Here is a 23,397-nt window from a genome sequence, read left to right as displayed (position 1 = left end):
TGTGCATGAGGCCTAAGGGTCGCTATTTTTTCAGCAGTATAGTACCTGGGACATTGGGGAGCACAACGGGCACAGTATTGGGGGTGGCAGCAGGATGGGGAGGTTGATGGAAAAACTGAGAAATCTAACGTGTCTGTATTACAAACTCTGTAGAGACGAGATGCGGCTGAAAGAATTTCTAATGGCGGTCTAACGGAGGAGAAGAGGAAAGAGAAGGTCTACATGACAGGAGATCTCCCTGGATGTAAGAGGTATGTGGTCAAGTAGCGGGGAAGGGTGTAAGAGGCACGCCACTGCTCGTGTGGTATCACCACGGACCCAGGGTCCACTGATATGTGAATATGTAAATGTGAGCAAATTTTCCAGCGCTAGAGTCCCGGCCCCCGACACGCCCTCGTTCTGCCACCGGTCCATAGTGGCCAACTGTCCCAAATTTGCTGGGACTGTCCCTGATTGCTAAAGACACACACCGATTTTACCACTATATTTTTGACAAAAATATTCACAAGCCCCTTAATAAATGACCCCCAATAGCTACCTGCGCGGTCTGTGGAAAACACGGACTGCGCCCCGCCGTGATTCACTGACTTTGTCATGGACTCCTAACACCCTGTGTCAAGCCACGCCCATAAACCACACCCCCTTTATACTTGTGTAAACCTGGTCGGTATTTTTTGTTGGGAAAGGTGGTAACTACTATAGTGGAACCCAAACATTTTATTATTTAAACAGATTTAATGGGACTAAAAAAAATAAAAAACTACAGCATGCATTTATAAAACAAACTTGCATCTCCGTATATTATAACGTGAAAACCGTGCTTTTAAGCTGGAAACGCGCTTTAGTGTGAACTGACACTGCAATCTCACCACTTTCCTAACGCGCTGACAGATTTGGGCCGGCGCGGCTTCCGTAGCTGTGTGCGTCCTCCTGTTGCTCGGTTACGGGGCTGGGAGTCTTATGGTAGCGGCGCCGTGTTACAGGTGAGAGCTTATAGCAGGGATCTACCCGTTATTATGCCCAGCCCGGTGTCACATGATCCCGCTACCGGTCCCTAAATGCGTCGTTGACGTGACGGTCTCTATCTGCAGTGGAACTACAAGTTCCAGCACGCCTTGCCAGTCTTCGGAGCGTCTGGTAGACCGATATACAGCGGTTCTCCTGTTTACTGCAGTCAGTGGTCCAATGTCAGAGCATGGGGCTGAGCTGGGCATCTGCCATGTCTAAAGAGGGTAGTAGTCTGTGGTGGCACTGCAATGCCCAGCATGGTGGGAGTTGTAGTCTCATATACAAAGCGACAGGATCTGGAGACTTCATTTGTGTCTGCACAGAGGCCTCCTTACTATATGTGAACGAGGGCTTGTCCAGGATTAGAAACAGCGCCCCTCCTGGTCAAAGGTTGTGCCTGGTATTGCAGCTCAGTTCCATCATAGAGCTCTAATAGAGGAGTGGGGTGATTGAAAGCAGCCACGTTTTTCTACTCCCTGCCTATTAGGGTACCGATTACAGCTCGCCAATATCGTACATGGATCCTATACTAATAATGGGATCCCTGCCTGAGGCTGCCATGGCGTTAGGGGGGACGCCAGTCATGTAGTTCACCTCTCCATGCCCAACGTACTCATTTCCTGTGTTTGGGGATCAGTGATCACTACTAAACTGATCATTCATCCCCATACAGATTCATTGGCCCAGATTTTTTATGGATGCCTAAAAAGTGGCGCATCTAGGGTTTTTACGCTCGACAAGGCGGCAGGGCTTTATGAGAAAGGGGCCTAACAAGATGCTCCATGATTGTGCCACAACTCTGGCGTAAAAGTCTGAAAGTAAGACAACCAGAGTCAGAGAAGGGTGTGTGTCCCTGCGCCCCATGTATCCGCCAGCCTGACCCCTGGGATAGGTCTGGTGCAGGTCTGGGCCGCCGGTCTAAGGGCAGTTTCAGACGAGCGTGTCCAGTGCGAAAAACACATCTGCCACAAAATCTGCCGTATGTGAAGGCGTCCTAATGATTTATATTGCTGTGTGTCTCTGTCAGACCTTGCATCTGCTGAATTAGGAGCCATTCACATGTCCTTATGAATGGTCCGGATCCGTTTCCGCCATTCATTTTCAATGGGGCCGTACACTATGTGCTGTCCGCATCCACATTTCCGGATCTGCAATTCTGTTCCCGAAAAAAAAATAGAACATGTCCTATTATTGTCCACAACTGCGGACAAGAAAATGCATTTTCTATTATAGTGCCGGCGATGAGCGGTCCGCAAAATGCAGAACGCACATTGCCGGTGTCCGTGTTTTGCGGATACGCAATTTGCGGACTGCAAAACACATATACGGACGTCTGAATGGACCCTTATACTGATTTTTGTTTTCCTACTATATTCCGCAGCGCTTTACAGACATCAGCATCGCACTGTCCGCAGTGGGGCTCACAATCTAAGGTCCCGCTCAGTATGTCTATGGAGTGTGGGAGGAAACCCATGCAAACTCCATGCAGATGTTATTCTTGGTCAGATTAGAAACCACGACCCCAGCGCTGCAGGAGGAGTTAACCACTGAGCCACCGTGCTGCCTGCTGCATTATGTCAGTCCAGTTCAGTAGATGTGAGGTCGGGCAGAGACACACAGCATTATAAATCCTGATATACTGTAATGCCGCGTGGTCTTGTGAAAGGAGCAGTGTCCATAACGGGAAATCACACTCCCACACGGAGCATGTTTTCTGCACTGGACACGCTCTTCTGAAATCACCCTAAGCGTACAGTGGCAATAGGATTAGTAAATCTGGGTCAATGATTGTCGTATAAATGATGGGATCAGCAGCACATTTAGGCCTCTTTCACACGGCCGTGTCCCGATTAGGTCCGGATGCGTCCCGGTGCATTGCGGCAAACCCGCGCGAGTAGGAACGCAATTGCAGTCAGTTTTGACTGCAATTGCGTTCCGATGTTCAGTTTGGTGATGGATCATGTGATGAGCGCAGTGACATCATCAAAGGTCCTATTGCTCACAGATGAAGACAGAAGAGAAGCCGGGCTGCGCGAACAAGTGGATTAAGGTGAGTTGAATTATTATTATTATTTTTTAACCCCTCCAGCGCTGTTTTACTATGCATTCTGTATTAAGAATGCTATTATTTTCCCTTATAACCATGTTATAAGGGGAAATAATAATGATCGGGTCTCCATCCCGATCGTCTCCTAGCAACCGTGCGTGAAAATTGCACCGCATCCGCACTTGCTTGTGGATGCTTGCGATTTTAACGCAAACCCATTCACTTCTATGGGGCTTGCGTTACGTGAAAAACGCACAAAGAGGAGCATGCTGCGATTTTCACGCAACGCACAAGTGATGCGTGAAAATCACAGCTCGTGTGCCCAGCCCCATAGAAATGAATGGGTCCGGATTCAGTGCGGGTGCAATGCGTTCACCTCACGCATTGCACCCACGCGGAAAACTCGCTCGTGTGAAAGGGGCCAAATACTTGCAGGTCCCATTTTGTAATGGGTTGTGTGACAATATTTAGTCGCGCGGCCGGTGTAATGCTGTGTCCGTCAGTTGGGCGTGTTGGGGGCCTTGATGGGACCCGGACATCCGCCTCTGAAAATTTACTAACATTTAGCACAAAACGTACGTTAGCCCAGGCGCACGGACTGCCACAGACGCGCACGCCTCGTCATATTCTAGACACATCTAACAGCAGCGCAGAGGGGAAACTAAAACCAGCGTGAAAAGTAACATCTCTAGACAAGGGTTGGGTTTAAAGATGAAAAAAATGAACACCCTGCACCCCCCGATCAGCAGTTCCGCTGCGCTGCACCATCAGTTATGGGAGCGTCGCTAGCTCCTGGCGCTATAAAGTTGACAGCGCAGCCCCGGCTCTGACTCCTGTAGATGGAGCTACGTAGAACTGCTAACTGGACGGGGTGTCAGTGGTGGCAGATCCTGAGGATAGGCCATTGCTTAAAAAAAGTCTGGACAACCCCTTTAAGAATTGTGTGACTGAGGCCTCTTTCCAACGGATGTGTGCGCCTCGTTGCCGTATTGCGGACCGCATTTGCAATACACGGGCGCCGTTCCGTGGGCATTCCGCATCACGGATGCGGACCCATTTACTTCAAAATCCAGAGATGCGGAATGGTGCGGAACGGAACCCCACGGAAGCACTACGGAGTGCTTCCGTGGGGTTTCGTCCCGTACTTCCGTTCCGCAAAAAGATAGAACATGTCCTATCTTTTTGCGGAACGGCCGGATCGCGGACCTATTCAAGTGAATGGGTCCGCGATCCGCTGCGGCTGCCCCACGGACTGTGCTCGTGCATTGTGGCCCGCATTTTGCGGGCCGCAGCACGACCACGGGGCGCACACGCCCGTGGGAAAGAGGCCTGACTCATAGGGAAGCGTTGACCAGACGTCTGCTGCCCGTCAGGTGCTGATGCTATTTTGCTCGTTCCTCTCTGCTGTTCCCTTTTGTAGGCGTCTCGTGTTCAGCACCGCAGATCAGTAACATTCACTCTGTAAATCCAGCTTCTATCCGGAGGTTCTGACCCGCTATGGATCTCATTATACGACAGCACCTCTCTGCAGCCGAAAATCAGCAAGGTAACGTCTTCCACTGTAAATGGCTAAATCATCAGTGCTTATTCACACATTGCCATCATGTCATTTTTGGCACATCATCCTGGCAAATTCTGGCAAACACCACGACGTGACCCCAACCAAAGGATGTTGTCTCCTGGTGGGATCATATAGTTTACATATTCAGTATAAGGGCCGTAAATAAAAGTGTGGAAAAGACAGGGTTAATTCTGTGGTGAATTCCCCAGAATAGGACCTGGTCATAATCTTAGAAAATGCAGCTTTTTAGTTGTATTTTCTATGATTGCAAAGATAAAAATCTAAAGGCCACTAAACTTGAAGTGCGCCCCCGTTTGGAGGTACATGGAATGAAATATTATCGGCTTACATTATTTGAAAACGCCTACAGAGCATCTGATGTTCCCACCACCGCAGGGTTATTAGGTTCCATCCGTATTCTCTCTAGTGCCCCCTATTAGGGGTAGCTTCCCTTTGAGACCACAGAAAATATGACCACTCGTCCAGCCACGGGCCACGGAGGTGACCTGTCCCAGCCAATGACTAGCTATGCGATCACACTTCCATGTGGAATGGGACTAGGAAGCAGAGACCGCAGGGGATATGGGAGCGTGATAGTGGGATCAGAGGGGATCAATTAGGTAAGTATGACTTCTTGAATTTTTTTTAAGGGATTGTATGAGCTGGGACTGATGGCATATCGCTAGGATACTCCATCATAGTCAGATAGGTGCAGGTCCCACCTCTGAGACCCACACCTATCTCTAAAACGGGCCCTGGAAAGAGAAGGAAAGCGTGCCAATCATGTTCGCCGTGCTCTCCATTCATTTCTATGGGAGGTCCAAAAATAGCAAGTAAGTGCACTCATGTATTTTCGGAAGTCCCATATAAATGAATGGAGAGTGCACCACTGCCGCTCCATTCGCTCTGTGATTTTCGAAACTCCCATAGAAATGAATGGAGGGCAGCCGCACATATTCTGCTGCTCTCCGTTCACTTCACTTCTGGAGATAGCTGCGGGTCCCATCTCTGAGATCCCATCCGAGAGATATGCCACCAATGTCTCAGATAAGACCACCCCTATAAAGGGGTTGTCTGGGTTCAGAGCTGTACCCGGATATACCCATAATTTCACCCAGGCAGCCCCTCTGATGTTAGCATCGGAGCTTCTCATGCTCCAATGAACTCAAGGACTCTTTTATTTACAATAACACACTGCCGGGCGGAGGCTTCCGCCCAGCTGTGTGTTTGGTGACGTCACCGGCTCTTATGGGCGGGCTTTAGCGCTGCCCTAGCCGTTTTACAGGCTAGGGCAGTGCTAAAGCCCGCCCATCAGTGCCAATGATGTCACCGGGCTCACTGCTGGGCGGAAGCCTCTGCCTGGCAGCCCCATGTAGAGCCCGGTACGTCACCAGAACTCCAGAAAATGCTTTTGCCCTGCGCGATTTAGCGCAGGGCAAAGGAGAGCATCGGCGCATGAACTGCTCCGATGCTAGCCTCCGATGCTCTCCTTTGCCCTGCGCTAAATAAGCTCTGAACCCGGACAACCCCTTTAAGCTATGCTGACCTATTTTATAAATATATTTTAGCTGTGGTGCAACCCTTTTAATAAAGGAGGCTCCACCATTCAGGATCCTCATCTATTAGCCAGAGCAGACAGTGACTACAAAGATTGTCTCCTGCTCTGAAGGACCCAGTACATGCACGGTTCACACTGACGGCCCATAGGTTTCAGTAGGAACTGTGTAATGCCTCACTTCTCCTGTAGTGATGCTGCCAGGGGTGGACTGGGCATAGACCCTACAGGGAAATTTCCCGGTCAACTAATCCCCAGAGGGCCAACAGAGCCACCTCACAGCCATTGGCCGGGTGTATAATGGTCTGATGCTCTCAGCATTAATTAATGCTAGGAGCATCCTGTACTCATGCACCTAGCCGGCAGTCTCAGGTGCCCTCCTGCATTCAACTGTATCGTTGTCCTCAGGATGATGATACAGTCGAATACTGTGGCAAGCATCTCAGTATTTTGTTCTGCATCGTGGTGCTCCTGGAGCCATGGAGTTATGGTATTGCGGGCCCTGCCTACTTCAGTTGTCCCTGCCTACCTGTGTTGGCTCTGTCTTTTGTCAATTTGGACCCCCTACAACAGGGGGACACTTTTAAGTTTTTTTTCCAGGGCCCCTTTAGGTTCCCAGTTTGCCCCTGGGCGCTGCAGTTGAACTGAACATTTACAGCCAAGTTCTTCAGAGATTACAGCTGAGCACTGGACTTGTCCCATCAGCTGGACATCCCATCATTAGATGACCCTTCTAAGAAAAAGCAGACAACCCCTTTAAATAATTGCTAGTTGCCTTATTGTCATTCGTTAGATAGATCCAGATAGGAGCAGAAGTGCCTCTATACCAGAGGTGGACAATCCCTTAGGAGACCAATGGGTTCTGACTGGACCTCCTGGAATCAATTGTAATCGGCTGGGAAATCCTGAAGCAAGTGTTCCGTTCTCCTGCAGCACCTCCGCAGGTCAAGTGAAGCATTACACGGATCCGATTTAAATCAGTGAACTGTCTGCATAAGAAATGGAGACTTCTGGTCCTTTAGTCTGGGTGATGCTCTTTGTAGCCACTCTCTGCAGTGGCTTATTAGATAAGGGTCTTGAAGGAATGACTACCCTCTTAAAATGGTATTTGAATATGGGTTTTGTAACTAAGACAATAAAAAAAAATGACCTAATTGTACTTTAGTACGTAACTTCTCTCTTAATTGCAAAACTAGATTTTTTTTAAACACTTTTTAGGTCTATTTACTTCTACTGTAAGATATAATGAGTGGACTGAGGCAGTGGTCCATGTGTCTGTCTCTAAGCGGGGTCGGAGGGGAATCATGGCTTCTAATTGTGTGTTGTAACATCTGCTCTGCTCTGTGACCTCTCAAGATGCCGATGCCCTGCTCAAGGCGTACACCTTAATTAGAGCAGCAAACAGAGACGCGTCCACAAAAGATGGGCCAGAAAAGTTCAGCTCTGACTTGTACATCCTGTGTGCCGAACAAGCCCTTCAAGTAAGTGGTATCTGACATACAATCACTTCTCTGTATCATGTGGACCGAGCTTTAGAGTTCCATCGGCAGTAGACCTTCTGCCGAGCAGCTGCTCAGCCTTGGTGCCAGGAGTCGGTCAGATTCTGATATTGATGACCTATCCTGAAGCTATTTGAGCATTGGGGGGATTAAGGGGAGTGAGAAAAATCAGGTTGAGGGGCGCTCACCAATATCAAGGTAAAAATTGTGGTTTGTTGTTAAAAAAAAAATAATACTCGACGCGTTTCGAAGACGGTCTGTCTTCTTCATCAGGTGACATCCTAAGGATAGGCTCTCAGTATTAAATTCCTGGAGACCCTCTCCTTCTTCACGTTAGGTACCTATGTTTTAAAGAATCAGTGCAGTGGCCCCTTCATTCTCAGGATCATTGGGGGTCTCTGGGTCGGGCCCCCATCGATAAAGTGATGGCACATGCTAGTGACAAGCCCTCATTTTGTAATATGGGAATAGAAGATGGGTGTATATTTCTGTGTATTCATCTGGATTCTGCACAATTTTCCGCTCAGATTTTGTCAGATGATAATTTTTGGCTGTGATATTGACCCTGCGCTGTCCGATGTGACGGTCACACCCACACACTCGTCTGGCTGTAAGGACTCATTTGTCCATAGGCTGTGTATTTTGCACAATGTGTGTTTTCTGTAAAATAATTGCTTCTCGGGCTGAAATGGTAAAATAACGTGTTTTTTTTCCCCCCTCTAATTGACTTGACAGCTTGGAAGTCCAGCAGTGAGCAAGGCCTGTCTTCAGATGTATTTCAAGAGTCAACCTCCTCCAAACCAATTTTTAGGACGAGCGTTCCTGTGCCAAGCTCAATTACACGACCCGAAGTCTCCTAATAACCTGGTAAAAGCCCTTTGTGCTCTGACTGCAGGAACTTTTAATAGGCTAAATAAAGCCTTGTTTGACACATATTCCAGTCCAGCGATCTGACGCCGGATCAGGAAGTTCTGGAACATCATCTTAGAAGTCATCGTTACCGAACTCCACATCCCCTGCTTATACTCGACGCCTCTACTTCGGAGAGCTTATATAGCTACCAATTAACTCCATAAGGCTACTTTCACACTGGCGTTTAGGCTTTCCGTTTGTGAGATCCGTTTAGGGCTCTCACACGCGGTCCAAAACGGATCAGTTTTGCCCTAATGCATTCTGAATGGTAAAGGATCCGCTCAGAATGCCTCAGTTTGCCTCCGTTCCGTCTCCATTCTGCTCTGGAGGCTGCTTGCAGCGTTTTGGTGTCCGTCTGACAAAACTGAGCCAAACGGATCCGTCCTGGCACAATGTAAGTCAATGGGGACGGATCCGTTTTCACTGACACAATCTGGCACAATAGAAAACTGATCCGTCCTCCATTGACTTTCAATGGTGTTCAAGACGAATCCGTCATGGCTATGATAATACAAACGTACTGGTGGCTGCAAGCAGCTTTATTTTTATCATTTAAACAGCATCGGTAAGCAGGGTCAACCCTATTAACGCAGACATACTGCCTGATTGGGTTCATCCTGCTGATTAAAATGATACCTGTGTTGTAAAAATTGGTTGCGGCGTTCCTAAGAAATAGCAGTTTTATTCCTTTTGCAGGTGAGGGCTTCAGTGCACCAAGGGGCGTGACCAGCACTGGAAAGCTGAGGTGCAGCGGGAGGCGTGACCAGCATTGGAAAGCTGAGGTGCAGCGGGGGGCGTGACCAGCACTGGAAAGCTGAGGTGCAGCGGGGGGCGTGACCAGCACTGGAAAGCTGAGGTGCAGCAGGGGGCGTGACCAGCACTGGAAAGCTGAGGTGCAGCGTGGGGCGTGACCAGCATTGGAAAGCTGAGGTGCAGCGGGGGGCGTGACCAGCACTGGAAAGCTGAGGTGCAGCGGGGGGCGTGACCAGCACTGGAAAGCTGAGGTGCAGCGGGGGGGCGTGACCAGCACTGGAAAGCTGAGGTGCAGCGAGGGGTGTGACCAGCACTGGAAAGCTGAGGTGCAGCGGGGGGCAGGTATAATTTTAATCAGCAGAATCAACTTTACCAGGGAGTATGACTGGTTTGAGTGAGTTGATCCTGCTGACAAGTGCTCTTGTCAGTTACATGTGCTCCCCTATGTAACAGCAGTATATTGCAGCTACAGGCCCAGAATCGTATTAGCCAAAATGGTACAAAAAAAATATTGTGTTCCCATAACTATACGTCCGTATTCTGTCATCGCTCCTATTAGCCACACAGCACAGTTTGTTCCCAGATTCGTGCCATGTTGTATATGTAGCATATGCCAAACACTATATATCATGCATTGGTGTTTTCTCCATTTAAGCTGGCATGTGAAAAATGTACAGATAATCCTTTAACAAAAAAAAAAAACAACACTTAGGGGATCATTTACTATAAGAAATTTGCCTATATTAGGCTACTTTCACACTAGCGGCAGGGACCTCCAGCAGGCTGTTCCGGGGGGTGAGCCGCCTGTCTGATCCGTCCTGCCGCTAGTGCACGTGTGCCCCCAGACTGCGCTCCGTCCCCATTGACTGCAGTACTTTTAGTCCGGCTGCCTCTCGCCGTGCGCTGCCGTGCCGCCGCCGGAACTCCGCCCCCATTATAGTCACTGGCAACGGAGCGGCAGTCCGGGAGCACGCGTGCACTAGCGGCAGGACGGATCCGACAGGATGTTCACCCGCCGGAACTGTCTGCTGGAGGTCCCTGCCGCTAGTGTGAAAGTACCCTTAGGCGTATTTCTGGCATTGATTGTGGCGCAAAGATTATTTATACACTTTTCCTCGCTCATGCCAGGTCCAAAAAAAGTGGGCGTGGGAAGGGGAGGGGCCGGCAGGCACATCTCATTCATCATTTTCTACACCTGGTGTCGGCATAGAAAATGATCTAAATGTAAGACAGCCAGGAAGCTGGCCCCTCTACATAACTTCAGCGGATCCACCACCAGCTATGGGGGTTATTAAGTTATTAAATGACCCCCTTAGAGCTTGCAGTGGTAACACAAACATTGTGCAAAATAGCAAACTCACCACTGCTGCGCTGGCCAGATCAGCTCTGCTACTTTTGTATGTGATGTTTATACAGTATCGTACATAATAACTGAGGTTACTGCTGCGTCTGACGACCATTTTTCTTTTCTTCAAGGGAGACCTAGAAAAGTCGGTGGCATATTATCTGAAAACTGTTGATTTTGCAAAACAACAAGAAAGGTTAGAACTGAATGATGTCAGTATTTGGGGTTGTGCAGTGTCAGGATAGTGATGACCCACCCTCAGGATAGGTCATCAGTATCGGATCAGCAGGGGTCCGACGCCCAGCTCTCCAGCTGGCTAAAGAGACCGCGGGGCTTCTGTAACGTTCACCCATACGCCGTCTCCCTTATAGCGGTGGTGCAATGAAGTGACCACTTCCTCTCCCGTTCACCTGAATGGATGAGGAAGCTGTAATTATGCTGCACGGTGGATGGCGCACACAAGAAGGTATCATGCAGAAGTGCTGAATTTAATTTAAGTTCCATTCGGATATAAACGGCATCCAAATCTGGTATAGCAAAATGAGAAAAATTATGACAGAAACCGGACGTTTCCGTCCACGAGGATCTTTCTCAATGGTAAATCTGTAAAAAAATAAAATTTAGTGGGTGTTAAAATCCTGGTGCACAGACGTCACGAATCTTATCTTCTTACATGTATCTGTGACATATCAGGAGATAACAGTGATGTGTTAAAGGCTATGGACTCCTGATTGCATTTTACTAATTTGGGCTAAACTCATGTTTTTAATTGGTCTTTATTAAACATTTTCAGCAGTTTAAATAAACACTTATTTAAGCCATATTCCTATCAATTTGAACAGAGTTTAGCTGTAATGATTGTTTGAGATCAGAGATGAAAGGCTTCACATGAGCCGTCAACTGACAGAACTCAGGAGGGATAGTTTGCAACTAGACTGCTTTTAACCGCATGTATCACAACTGCTGAAAATGTTTAATAAAGACCAATTGAAAAAACGATGTTTAGCCCAAAATGAGTAAAATGTCAAATGCAAACATAAAAAAAAAAAAAACATTTGCCCTGAAGGTGTCCGTAGCCTTTAAAATTATGACTGCCTAAATGGGAATTTTATCATTGGATATTAAGGAGAAATTGTCACAATGTTAAATATCATGACGCAAAACTGGACCTGATCTTTCTAGTATAAGATTAATCGGTTTCTTATAATTTTTTTTGTTCTTGCAGGTATCATTTCCTTGTGTATAACGCTTCTGTCTTATACCTACAAACGGTGCGTCCTTTTCTGAAGCCTGGAAGTCGTCATCTCCTTATTCCCAGCCTTGTTAACATTGTAAAGTCATTGGGTGACATCGATGATGCAGAAAACGACTGGAGAGCAGATCTGATGCTGTAAGTCATCCGTATACCGTACATTGTTTACTAGCTCTCCCACGTGGTGAGCGCCATGATGTCATCGCGCAAATCGCAGGTCTTGCTAAATGAAGATAGAATAGATTGCTGCAGCGTGATTAAGTGGATGAGGTTTTTTAACCTGTAAATGGCCATATTTTTTTGCATTTTGTCTTAAAGAGGACCTTTCACCTGGAAAAACATTGTGAACTAAGTATGCTGACATGGAGAGCGGCGCCCGGGGATCTCACTGCACTTACTATTATCCCTGGGCGCCGCTCCGTTCTCCCGTTATGTCCTCCGGTATCTTCACTCTGTAAGTTATAGTAGGCGGTGTCTGCCCTTGTCCTGTGGGCGTCTCCCTCTCCTAGGCTGCAGCGCTGGCCAACTGCAGCGCACAGCTCACAGCTTTGGAGAAAAAACCCTGAGACTACCTGTTCCTCCAAAAGGAAGGACGAATAGGAGTCTACTTCAGGCCTAATACAAACAATAGGGAAATAGAACACACAGAACCCAAACAAAATACAAAAGGGAAAGGAAAGACTTAACTTCAAAGAAGCTATGGAAGCACCAGGAACTCAGCCGAGATCCAACCACAAACAATCCACAGGCACAAAGACTATAAACTGCACAGTATAGTGAGAGAAGCAACTATAAATAAGGAAGGTTAAATGACCACATAAGCAACACCTGGAGGCAAGGGGTGTGGCCATTACCAGAAACAACACAGGCACCTATTGATCCACAAGGAAAACCTGTCAGATCAAACCATGGGTTGCCAGTCTCACAGATCTCCTGCCACTCACTGTTGCCGGGACGTCCGTATGTCTCGGTACGTCCGTGACACAGGATTAGCCTTTGACAATGCCTTTAAGAGTATTTCTCGCTCATATCATTGGGGGACACAGGACCGTGGGTATAGCTTGCTGCTGTCACTAGGAGGCGACACTAGGCTGAAAACTGTTAGCTCCTCCCCTGCAGGCTATACCCCCTCCAGCCTGGAGAGAGCATTTTAGTTTTTAGCTTAGTGTCGTAGGAGGCAGACCTCCCTGGCATGGCGTCTCTGTCTCCCTGGGAGGCTAGCCGGTGTCGGTTGTCCCACCGCCTTGCCCCCCCCCAAGAAGACAAGTGGACCAGGGCAGCCTCGCTCCCCTGCTTCCCACCAGCAATAGGGCCACCTACTCGCCAGCCCTATACTGCCCGGACCCCTGATGCCTTCTGCCAGCGGTCGTTGGGTGGCCCTGCTGCGACGACATCTAAGGGCGAAGTCCACAGAAGACAGGTGAGTATTACTCCCCTCTCTCCCTCCCTTAGCTCCTCACCCCTGTCTGCTGGGTAGCGATCTCCCTCCTGCGTCCAGCAAGATGGAGTCCACATTCAACAGTTCAAGATGGAGTCACTCTGCTCCGTGATTGCCTCTTTGGTACAGGGAGAACTCATGGCATCGATAGACATCCAAGACGCCTACTTACACGTTCCCATCGCACCCGCTCATCAACGTTTTCTTCGTTTTGCCATTCATTCATGTCACTACCAGTTCGTCGCCCTGCCATTCGGCCTAGCGACAGCTCTGAGAGTGTTCACAAAGGTGCTTGCCCCCCTCCTGGGTCCCCCCCTCCTGCGCTCCAGGGACATCACTCTCCTCCCGTATCTAGACGATATCTTGATCAAAGCATCTACGGTCTCCCAATGCAAGGAGAGTCTTCAGATCACTTTGAGCACCCTGTCCCGCTTCGGGTGGATAGTCAATCGGCGGAAATCCTGCTTATCTCCCACCACACAAATCAGGTTTCTGGGCATGATACTAGACTCAGGTGCAGCCGTGGTACGCCTGCAATTGGACAAGAGCGTGGACATTCAGAGATCTATACGCATATTACTCCAACGCCGCAATACGTCTATCCGCAATTGCATGCGGGTGCTGGGCATGATGGTGGCCTCCTTCGAGGCCACTCCCTTCACTCAATTTCACACGAGGTGTTTTCAACAAGCCATTTTGTCATCTTGGGACAAATCCCCGGATTCTCTGGATCGCCGGATCCGGCTGTCCCTCCAAACGCGTACAGCCCTCGGTTGGTGGACAGAGTCTGCGCATCTGTTGGCGGTGAAATCTTTCCTTCCAGTGATATGGACGATCATTACAACAGACGCCAGCCTTCACGGTTGGGGCGGAGTTCTCGCCACACAGACGGTCCAGGGTGTTTGGTCTCCATCGGAGTCCAAACTTTCCATCAACATACTGGAACTCCGGGCCATTTATCTCTCCCTTGTCCATTGGACTCCACTTCTGCAGGGTCGTCCGATCAGGGTGCAGTCGGACAATGCCACAGCTGTGGCCTACATCAACCACCAAGGAGGGACTCACAGCCTTCCGGTGATGCAGGAGTCTGCGAATATTTTGCAGTGGGCGGAGTCTCATGTTCCGATGATTTCGGCAGTCTTTATCCCGGGAGTGGACAACTGGACGGCAGACTTTCTCAGCCGGACAACAGTGGACCCGGGGGAGTGGTCCCTCCATCCGGAGGTGTTCGAGGCCATCTGTCTCAGGTGGGGACATCCGGAAGTGGACTTGATGTCGTCCAGGTTCAATCACAAGCTCCCGTGCTTCCTCTCTCGCGCAAGGGATCTAGCAGCACATGGCGTGGACGCTCTCGTGGCGCCTTGGGACAGCTTCGCGTTTCCTTACGTGTTCCCACTGTTACTACTTCTACCTCGGATCCTACGCAGAATCAGGAAGGAAGGAAGGAATCAAGACGATCCTGATCGCCCCAGACTGGCTTCGACGAGCTTGGTACTCAGAACTCATTCTTCTGCTAGGAGATGCTCCGTGGCCTCTGCCAATTAGAACCGATCTATTCTCCCAGGGCCCAGTCTTCCATCAGAGTTTAGATATGCTTTGTTTAACGGCGTGGCTGTTGAAACCTTTCTGTTGAAACGCAGAGGTTTTTCTGATGCGGTCATTCGAACCATGATTAGGGCCAGGAAACCTTCCTCTTTTAGGATTTACTACCGGACCTAGAAATCCTTCTTGCGTTTCTGCGAGGAACAAGCTCTTCCTCCCAGGCATTTTTCCCTTCCGATGGTTCTAGCGTTCCTTCAGTCGGGATTGGACCTGGGTATGGCTCTCAGTTCCCTCAAAGGGCAGGTCTCGGCCCTGTCCATTTTTTTCCAACGCACTCTAGCCCTCCTAGGTCCGGTCAAGACTTTCTTGCGAGGAGTAGCTCATACCGTTCCCCCATATCAGCCCCCATTACATTCTTGGGACCTGAACCTGGTTCTGGGTGCACTCCAGACAGCGCAGTTCGAACCTCTGAGTGAAGTTTCCGTCCGTCTACTTTCCTGGAAAGTGGCCTTTTTAGTGGCCATTACCTCTATTCGACGGGTTTCGGAACTGGCAGCTCTCTCCTACAAGGAACCCTTTTTGGTGTTTCACCAAGATAAGGTGGTTCTTCGTCCAGTGCCATCTTTTTTACCAAAGGTTGTTTCTGCCTTTCACGTGAATGAGGACATTGTCTTGCCCTCGTTTTGCCCTCAGCCTTCTCATCCGCGGGAGGTCTCCCTCCATCATCTGGATGTAGTACGGGCCTTGAAGATCTGTCGGTGGTGGCCCCCTTTAGACGCACTGATGCTCTGTTCGTTATCTCGGAAGGCCCTCGTAAAGGTTTGGCGGCTTCAAAGGTGACTATTTCTCGGTGGATTCGCTCGGCCATTGCCGAGGCCTATCGTTCCAGGGACAAGGTTCCTCCACCCGGGATCACTGCTCACTCTACCAGAGCGGTCGGGGCTTCTTGGGCACACCTCCACCACGCTTCTGCGTCTCAGTTGTGTAAAGCAGCGACTTGGTCCTCTCTACACACCTTTACTAAATTTTACCGGGTGCATTCATTGGCCTCGGCGGATGCTTCTCTCGGCGGCAGGGTTCTGCAGGCCGCAGTTCAGTGACTTCCCTAGAGAGTTGGTTTGGGAGAATTTTGTTTCCCTTCCCGGGGACTGCTTTAGGACGTCCCACGGTCATGTGTCCCCCAATGATATGAGTGAGAAAATTAGATTTTTGTGACACTCACCTGTAAAATCTCTTTCTCGCTTGATTCATTGGGGGACACAGCACCCACCCACATATTGTTGTGAGGCAAGTGGGGTTCCTGTTTTGTCTGTTGGGACCTTGTGTTTGGTTCGGTCTCATGACGGTGTACAGTTTTCTGTTGATTTTTACTTTAATTTGGTCTCTCCTACTGCTGAGCACAAACTGAAATGCTCTCTCTAGGCTGGAGGGGGTATAGCCTGCAGGGGAAGGAGCTAACAGTTTTCAGCCTAGTGTCGCCTCCTAGTGGCAGCAGCAAGCTATACCCACGGTCCTGTGTCCCCCAATGAATCAAGCGAGAAAGAGATTTTACAGGTGAGTTCACAAAAATCTCATTATTCCCACATAGTGGTTGAGGTGTAGTTGAAACCATGTGCAGTTTTGCCTCGGTTTCTGATATGGTTAAATGTAATTCACCTGTAAAAACCACAGCTTCTTTGAAAACCTCAGCAAAACCACATGTTTTTTCCATTGCGTTTTTTACTGCACCTTAACCTTTACATGTGAATATCCCCTAATATGGAAGTTATTTATTTTATTCATTTATATCGCACGAACATATTTCACCGCGATGTACAGAGATTGTCTTTACTCATTCAGGGACAGTATACATAATGACCTTTGTGTGGATGCTGACCAACCATGTGCTTCTCCGGTACTTGCAGCGAAGCCTTGGCAATTAATGGTAAGAACGGCCGGACGGTATTTGGGCATCCTTACAGACGCAGCTAGCTTTACTCCATGTTTCACAACTCAGAGATTGACTTACATGGTTGCCACCTAGACCTGGCACTGGATAAATCGTTTTCTTTCCTGTTAGAGGACACCTGTCAGGAGCCTGATGCTACCTGGCCCACATGCAATACCGTTAGGCTCCCCAGATAGATACAGTGGATCGCTTTCAGTTCCTTTCACCAGTGTTTCACAGCTTTAGGTGTTTTGGCAAGAATGCTGACCTCATTCCATTTCCCAACTATAAAAGAAATTCACATATTTCAAAAGTTCTGTAGTGCAAACTTTACATAAAACTCTTTTGTATCTATTTTTCCCAGAGAGTTGCTGGAATGTTTTTTGGATGCTCAAAAAATGAAGGAGGCTGCTGACTTTGCGACTATGGCTAGTGAATTCTTCAAAGTCAATGCACCCCAGAAATACCCTGTTCTGTTTGCCAAAATGGTAAGTGCGTCCCAGTATTCTGTACTAGATAGACAAACGATTTTATTTGGTGTGGGCACAGGATATCCTGACAAAGTGCCCAGCAGTGGAATGGGAGATGGTGCACATTATGGTACCTACAGTATACTTTATAAAAACTTTTGGGGTCATTGATTAAGACTGCCGATTTGTACACCGGTCTTAATACCCTGTGCTGGTGGTGGAGGTGCAGACCTCTACATAACTTCGGCGCATGTTCCGGGGGCGTACAACAAGCTTAAACCTACGCCAGCTCCCTTGCTGGCCTAGATTTAAGCCATTTCTACACCAAAAACTGGCATAGAAAATGATAAATGAGACGGATCTGCCAGCCCGCCCTCTTACACGCTCATGCCACGCCCTGTCCCCCTTTTCTCGGCATTGGCGTGAGCGATGTAAAAGGGGGAAAAGTCACAGCTTTTTTGACACGAAACACCTTTGCGGAAAAATCTGTGCCTTATATACGCCAAAAAGTGACGGATATTGGTTGATAAATGATAAAATGTTTTTTTAATCAAATTTTCCTAAACCCACAAACCCTCTCTATGTTACTGAATGACCAGCAGGGCTCACACGTAGGAGCTGCCCCATATGTAGTGAGTTAAGAGGGCACCAAAGAAGGGTTAAAGACAAAATGATGCTGCTAGGATTAAATGTTAGCAATACAAAAGCAGTTCGCATGTCACACTTTCTGCCTCTACATTACTTTTTCTGACACCTGTCCACATCTCCTGTGCAAACCTATGTATCTCCATGGCTACAGACTGCAAACGTACCCTTTGTAGTCTGATCCCGCTGTCCTATCCACTTCTATCTGATCCCTACTTCTTGCTAACTTGCAAAATTGAGGATAGACTACACAGAGTTGTTTGGATCGATAGGTGTGCCTATTTGCAGAATTTCTACAATTTTCATTTTAGATGCATTAATACAGTAAAACATGTCTCTTATCATGTATATAGTCTGTAACAGGAGAAGACAACTAAAAATATTCTTTTTGTGACGTGTTAGGCGGCTACTTTCACACTCGCGTTTGGTGCGGATCCGTCATGGATCTGCACAGACCGATCCGTTCAGATAATACAACCGTCTGCATCCGTTCAGAACGGATCAGTTTGTATTATCTGTAACCTAGCCATGACGGATCCGTCTTGAACACCATTGAAAGTCAATGGAGGACGGATCCGTTTTCTATTGTGCCAGATTGTGTCATAGAAAACGGATCCGTCCCCATTGACTTACATTGTGTGTCAGAACGGATCCGTTTGGCTCAGTTTCGTCAGACGGACACCAAAACGCTGCAAGCGGCCTCCGGAATGGACACGGAACGGAGGCAAACTGATGCATTCTGAGCGGATCCTTATCCATTCAGAATGCATTAGGGCAAAACCGATCCGTTTTGGAACGCTTGTGAGAGCCCTGAACGGATCTCACAAACGGAAAGCCAAAACGCCAGTGTGAAAGTAGCCTTATTTATTTTTTTCCCATTTTGTGTGTTTGGGTGAGAAATGGGTATTCCAGGGGAATAATTTTGGACACAAGAAATGGCTTGGACTTCCAACCACTGGAACCACGAGCCATTTCTTGTGTGTTGAGCCTGGGACCCGGAAGTGGAGAACAGTAGGGACCGGAGCAGCACCAGAACGGCAGCAGCAGGGGATCAGTGAGATGATTAATGATTGTTTGTTATTTTTAACCCATCTGGACACTTTTTTAAAAAAATGCTTCTGATGGAAAACTTCTTTAATATTGACGTGATAGATGGCCTTGAATTCTTGGACTCTTAAAGGGGTTGTCTCACTTCAGTAAGTTGCATTTATCATGTAGAGAAAGTTAATACAAGCCAATTACCAATGTATCCTTATTGCCTCCTTTGCTGACTTGATTCAGTTTATGTGCGTTTTGAACAGTAAATCTACTCCAAACCTCAATATACTCTAGTCACAGTACGAACAATTAAAGGGGTTCTCTCACTTTAGCAAGTGGCATTTATTATGTAGAGAAAGGTAATCCATGGCATTTACTAATGTATTGTGATTGTCCTTATTGCCTCCTTTGCTGACTTGATTCATTTTTCCACCACATTATACACTGCTTGTTTCGATGGTTACGACCACCCTGCAATCCAGCAGTGGTGGTCGTGCTTGCACACTATAGGAAAAAGCATCAGCCTATCTGGTGGCCGGGACCATGGGAGTGCACATAGGCTGGTGCCTTTTCCTATAGTGTGCAAGCACGACCACCACTGATGGATTGCAGGGTGGTCGTAACCATGGAAACAACCTGTGTATAATGTGATGATAAAATGAATCCAGCCAGCAAAGGAGGCAATATGGACAATCACAATACATTAGTAAATGCCATGGATTACCTTTCTCTACATGATAAATGCCACTTGCTAAAGTGAGACAACCCCTTTAATTGTTCGTACTGTGACTAGACGAGTATATTGAGGTTTGGAGTAGAGTTACTGTTCAAAACGCACATAAATTCAGGTGCAATTTGTGCCAATAAATTGGCGTACATGCTTTGCACATTTATTAACTATTTTAGACTCTTTTCTATACTTTTTTGCGACTTTTACTACAAGAAGGCGTGGCTTAATGGAAATGGAATGTGGCTTTAAGGATGTTTCACGAAATGTTATTTCTAGCTGAAACGTTGCTTCTTTCTAATAATTTATGTAAATCGCCTCCATCCATGTGACTAGTCACTTAGATCTATACATGCAAAGTGCATTTCATGTTTGTTTTCTGCCTGCGATGAATAATGGATTGTTATCTCCCATTAAGGTGCATCACAAATTAATTGATTCTGCTAAAGCGGCAAAAGAAACCAAAAGTTCAGCAACTTTGTCCGTCCTCTATAAAATTCAGAAGCTCAGATCGTAAGTATGAGCTTCTCTGCTCTAGATGAACACCTGATTCTTATCCAGAAATGTAGGCGCTCTGGTAGATACCACTTAAGTCGGCAATACACTTTGGATAGCCGTCGGCCAAGCGGCTCTTTCAGCTTTTCCTGACAGGTATTCCCCTCTCCCCCCATACACACGTCTGCTGGGATTAGCCAAGGGTAGAGGGGAGTGAGCTGCTGCCAGACACCTCCGGTGGTGGCATATTTCCCTTGACAACAAAAGGATCAGACATGTTGAAATCCAACAGCCTGGTCCATTTCTCCTCCAACATTTGCCTTTGGGGCAATTGGGATGCCACCATACACAATAGATGGTTGGCCAAGTAAGCTGACATTCGTCTACTGTAGAAGGTCAGTTTTGAACCAGGGGCTGTGTAGTGTAGAAAAACAAATTTTTATAGGCTCTGTTCGAAAAAATTGAGGGGCATCCTCTGTTCATCCCCTGATCTTTTAGACAAGGTAGAAACCGGCTACAAAGGCGGTTTCTCACTTAGGACCTGAAATATCTGTGCATTGCAGCCCATTTATTTTAAAATGCCCTGAGACACGTGCACCGCTACTCTACTTCAAACCGCAGTGCCGATTGATATATTGTATTATTAATATAGATACTATTGTCAATCATGACCTCAGAATCTGAGCCGTTCCTGAAATGCTCTCTGGGTTTAAACAGCTCCCCTGCGACGGAGCCGTACAGTTACTCTGGTAGCCCTGAGCCTCCTGAATGCTCCGAAGCTCACCACAGTGATGTTCCTATGTAGCTCTGCCTGTGACAAGGCTCCATAGGAACATAATGAAACTCTCATAGGCTGCAGTGTTAAATTATTACAGTCTATGGGAAAAACAATCAGACGATGGCATGTTAAAGTCCATTACGGGGACTAAATAAAAGCGTAAAAAAAGTAAAACAAAGTTTAAAAAATATATATTACAAAATAAAAAAGATATATAAAAATTCACCCCCCTCCATTCCCCATGTTAAAAATAAAATGTAACAATAAAAAAATTAAAAGGCATCACCGTGTCCCAAAATGCCTGTACCAATTTTTTCCCCGATAATTCTTTTTACAGTTTTTAAAGGTTAAAACAGTTAACAAGTTGATTGCACAAAATATAAACTTTGTGTTTTTCATTGGTTATTATTGTCATAAAGTAAACCTAAATAGAAGTACGAGTAAGATATAATAGCAATAGAATAATAATGTGTCATTTTTGATGGAGCTAAAACAAAGTAAGTTATGATTCTATATTTAGATATATATCAATTTGAAGGGGTTGTCCTGGTTCAGGGCTGAACCCGGACATAAGCTCCCCTTCACTCCTTCAGCATGTAGGAGTGGAGCATTGGGGCATTTACTTGCTCCGATGCCCCCCTGTCTTGCGCTGCATTGCGCAGGGCAAAGTCTGTTTGTTGTGAGCCAGTGACATACCAGGCTTCACAGCACTATGCTAGGTGGAGACTTCCGCCTAGTAGGGAGTTCGGTGATGTCATCGGCACAAATGGGTGGTGTATAGCGCTGTTTTGGGCGGTTTTCGAGGCGGGTACTAGTGATACCACCCCTCTAAAACCACCCAGAACAGAGATATACACCGTCCATTTGGGCCGGAAGTCTCCGCCTAGCATGGTGTTGTGAAGCCTGGTACATCACTGGCTCACAACAAACCGACCTTGTGATGCAGCGCAAGGCAGGGGGAGCATTGGCGCAAGGAAATGCTCCGACGCTCCACTCCTACATGCTAAAGAAGTGAAGGTGAGCTTCTGAACCCAGACAACCCCTTTAGATTTATATATTTCTTCACTCAAAAATGACAAATTCTTATTCTGTTGCTATATCTTATTTGTACTTCTATTTATGTTGCCCTGAACCCGGACAACCCCTTTAATTTCATATAATGGTAATAGATCTAGTTGATAAATTATTTAATCATTAAAAAAATGATATCAAGTGTTAAAGGACAAATTATTAGTCCTAACTAGCAATCAGAGAATTGGGGTTGGAAATTCAAATTCTCCAAGAAAAATAAATTTTAATTTTGCATTGTACGATCTGTAGTTAGAGTTCATATAATAGTGTGACATGTTATTAAAAAGGACTTGTATAACCTATAACTGTGTGTGTGTAATATATATATATATATAATGTTATAATAATAATAATAATAAAGCATTTCCTAGGAAAAGAGTCAGTTGGGGGTTATCGTTAAAAAGTCTGGATTCCAGAAGGACCAATATTTCATAGTTTTTTTCAAGCGTAATGAGTAGGAGGCAAATTTAAATCCATATTGTAGGCATGTGTAACAGATGTCCAGACCTTGGAGATTGTTGGGATTTCCCGGCTTTTCCATTTTCTTGCAATTGACCTTCTTGTTGCAACTATAATGTGTGAGCAAACCGTTTTAGTTTGGAGAGGAATATATTGGTTTGGAAGGAAACATAGAGCAAATTCTGGCGTTGGTTGGATCAAAATGCCGTACTATTAATATATAGATAATAATATTCATCCCGTATGGTGAATGTCGTAACGTAAAAAAAAAAAAATCAAAATGACCAATTCGCCATTTTTTTTTCGCTGCTCCACCTCCCTGAAAAAATTGAATTACGGTAAAAGTGATCAAAAAGTCATAGACACTCCATAATGGTATCAGTATAAACTTCAGATCTCCCCACAAAAAATGTATCCCTCTTACAGGTCCGTAGATGTAATTAGAAAACGTTACGGCGGCAAGAATATGGCGACGCTACTTAAAAATCAGTTTTTTTCCCATTATTAAAACATAAGAAAAACGATATAAATGTGGTGTTGTTGTAATCGTACTGACCTGCAGAATGAAAGGAACAGGTCAGTTTTACTGCATAGTGAACACCGTGAAAATGAAACCCAAAACACTATGGCCGAATAACGTTGATTTTTTTTATTATTCCACCCCATCTAGAATTTTCCAACTCCCCACTACATTGTATGCATCATTAACTTGTGCCTTTAGAAAGTACAACTTGTCCTGCAAAAAAACAACTGAAAAATACAAAAAGTTATTGCTCTGGGAAGGCAGGGAGGATAAAACTGGTCCTGAAGAGGCTGAAAAAGCTTCAGGAATTGATATACAAAGGATATTGGAAATTTGTAACACTTTTTATTAC

General features: G+C 46.7%; 1 protein-coding gene across 1 annotated transcript in view; it reads left to right on the top strand.

Annotated features, from left to right (window-relative positions):
* The first annotated feature begins 944 nt into the window (after positions 1–944).
* The window catches only part of CFAP46 (cilia and flagella associated protein 46), a 226,770-nt gene continuing 204,317 nt past the window's right edge, over positions 945–23,397 (top strand). The window contains exons 1-8 of the mRNA XM_040437700.1: positions 945–983; positions 4,476–4,601; positions 7,528–7,652; positions 8,406–8,537; positions 10,812–10,876; positions 11,906–12,070; positions 17,204–17,327; positions 20,138–20,232. Of these exons, the coding sequence (XP_040293634.1) occupies positions 4,553–4,601; positions 7,528–7,652; positions 8,406–8,537; positions 10,812–10,876; positions 11,906–12,070; positions 17,204–17,327; positions 20,138–20,232 (755 nt within the window). The 5' untranslated portion in view covers positions 945–983; positions 4,476–4,552. The remainder of the gene's footprint in view (positions 984–4,475; positions 4,602–7,527; positions 7,653–8,405; positions 8,538–10,811; positions 10,877–11,905; positions 12,071–17,203; positions 17,328–20,137; positions 20,233–23,397) is intronic.

This window comes from Bufo bufo, chromosome 6 (genome assembly GCF_905171765.1).
Source record: "Bufo bufo chromosome 6, aBufBuf1.1, whole genome shotgun sequence".
In the NCBI taxonomy this organism is placed as follows: domain Eukaryota; kingdom Metazoa; phylum Chordata; class Amphibia; order Anura; family Bufonidae; genus Bufo; species Bufo bufo.
This window is presented reverse-complemented; position numbering and strand designations above follow the sequence as displayed.